Source organism: Empidonax traillii, unplaced genomic scaffold (assembly GCF_003031625.1).
Source record: "Empidonax traillii isolate 1590-97213 ecotype Southwest subspecies unplaced genomic scaffold, ASM303162v1 scaffold1899:size51410, whole genome shotgun sequence".
Lineage (NCBI taxonomy): Eukaryota > Metazoa > Chordata > Aves > Passeriformes > Tyrannidae > Empidonax > Empidonax traillii.
In genome coordinates this window covers 1-1,352 of record NW_020957092.1, presented here as the reverse complement: position 1 = coordinate 1,352, position 1,352 = coordinate 1, and the positions used below count along the sequence as shown (strand labels likewise).

At 42.1% G+C, this 1,352-nt stretch overlaps 1 protein-coding gene across 1 annotated transcript in view; it reads left to right on the top strand.

The window, feature by feature from the left end:
* LOC114071213 (laminin subunit alpha-4-like) overlaps nt 1-1,281 on the top strand; it is a gene marked incomplete at its 3' end in the record, with an annotated part of 39,264 nt that extends 37,983 nt beyond the window's left edge. Inside the window, exon 8 of the mRNA XM_027908966.1 lies at nt 1,170-1,281. Within this exon, the coding sequence (XP_027764767.1) occupies nt 1,170-1,281 (112 nt within the window). The remainder of the gene's footprint in view (nt 1-1,169) is intronic.
* Nucleotides 1,282-1,352: the final 71 nt, after the last annotated feature.

Here is a 1,352-nt window from a genome sequence, read left to right as displayed (position 1 = left end):
ACCAACTGTAGGTAAAACCTCCTGTTAAATGAGAACAGTAAATGTGACCTGTAGCTCCTTGAGTCTGCACAGGGTGAACTTTGAGTAAAACAGCGTGTAGCTTGATCCTGAATGTTTGGCAGACATGCAACAGACACCTTTCTACTAACCCTTACATTTGTTTTATCAGTATGCCCATCCCTCTTAGCAATGCTGGATGCCCTGGCCCTGCCTTCAAATGCCACCTGGGGCCTGTGCAAACCCCAAGAGAAAAGGTGGGAGAAGGCTGCTGCCAGCACTGAACCTGCAGCCAGAGCACGGCTGAGCCCTCTGCACTTCTTGCAGGGTCAAACAAGTATGAAGTGAGCATACCAACAGCCGAGTATCTTCTGCCTCATGAGGTATCAGGGCACCCTAAACCCAGAAAGCAGCTTTAATAGTTGCAAATTTTGCTGATGCAGCCCCAATGGAGACTGTGAATCAAACCCCTTACCACTGGTACGTGTGGTGTGGACTTACACACACACATACACAAAGGGTCCATGAAATGTTGACAACACAGGGGTCATGTTGTTCTCTTTATCCTAGGAAATAACAGAGAAAATTAAGTCTAAAGACTCACAAAGTCAGCAACCTTCTTGAAAAGATGGTGATTGTGATACAGTAGCTCTCTGTTTCCCTTGCATATGCAGAGTACAGCCTCCAACACAGTAGTATTGGAGAGTGGCTATGCTTTTCAGAGTATTTTCAATCCTCACACTTTTTCTTACTTTGAATAAGATTCAGCACTGGGGACCTCACTTGAGGAAGACACTGATCTACAAATGATTGCGAACTTGACGTCTTCTTCTTCATTCTATATGCCCACTCAGGAGATGCCATACCCAACAAAATGAGCCAGCCCCACTGAATGCCTGGGAGACTCATCAGATGGAATTTTACAACTGTACATAATTTATGAAAATTTGATTACAGCAAATGATGGATAAATATGGGACAACTTTTAATCTCTCACTCTGCAATTCTGAAAACATCAACAAGACAGATCTGCACTCTGAGCACCTTTGTAAATATCACTTTATATGATAAAAAGGACTTTCACATGCTCATCAGGAAAAAAAAATGTTTATACTGCTTATCCTCACATCTGAAATGAAATCTAATGTTTACTTCCTATGCTTTATTCATAGGGAAGTGAAGCATCCAGCAAAGGCCTATTGGTACAGAAGGAAACCATAGATACCAACAACCGTGCTACTCAGCTTGTGCAGCAGCTCAATAACATCAGAGATAACATTGAAGGTAAATAGATTTCTTTCTGGCTCAGCTCAATGTCAAGAATGTATTAATGAAACCTTCATGTGCTAATGAAT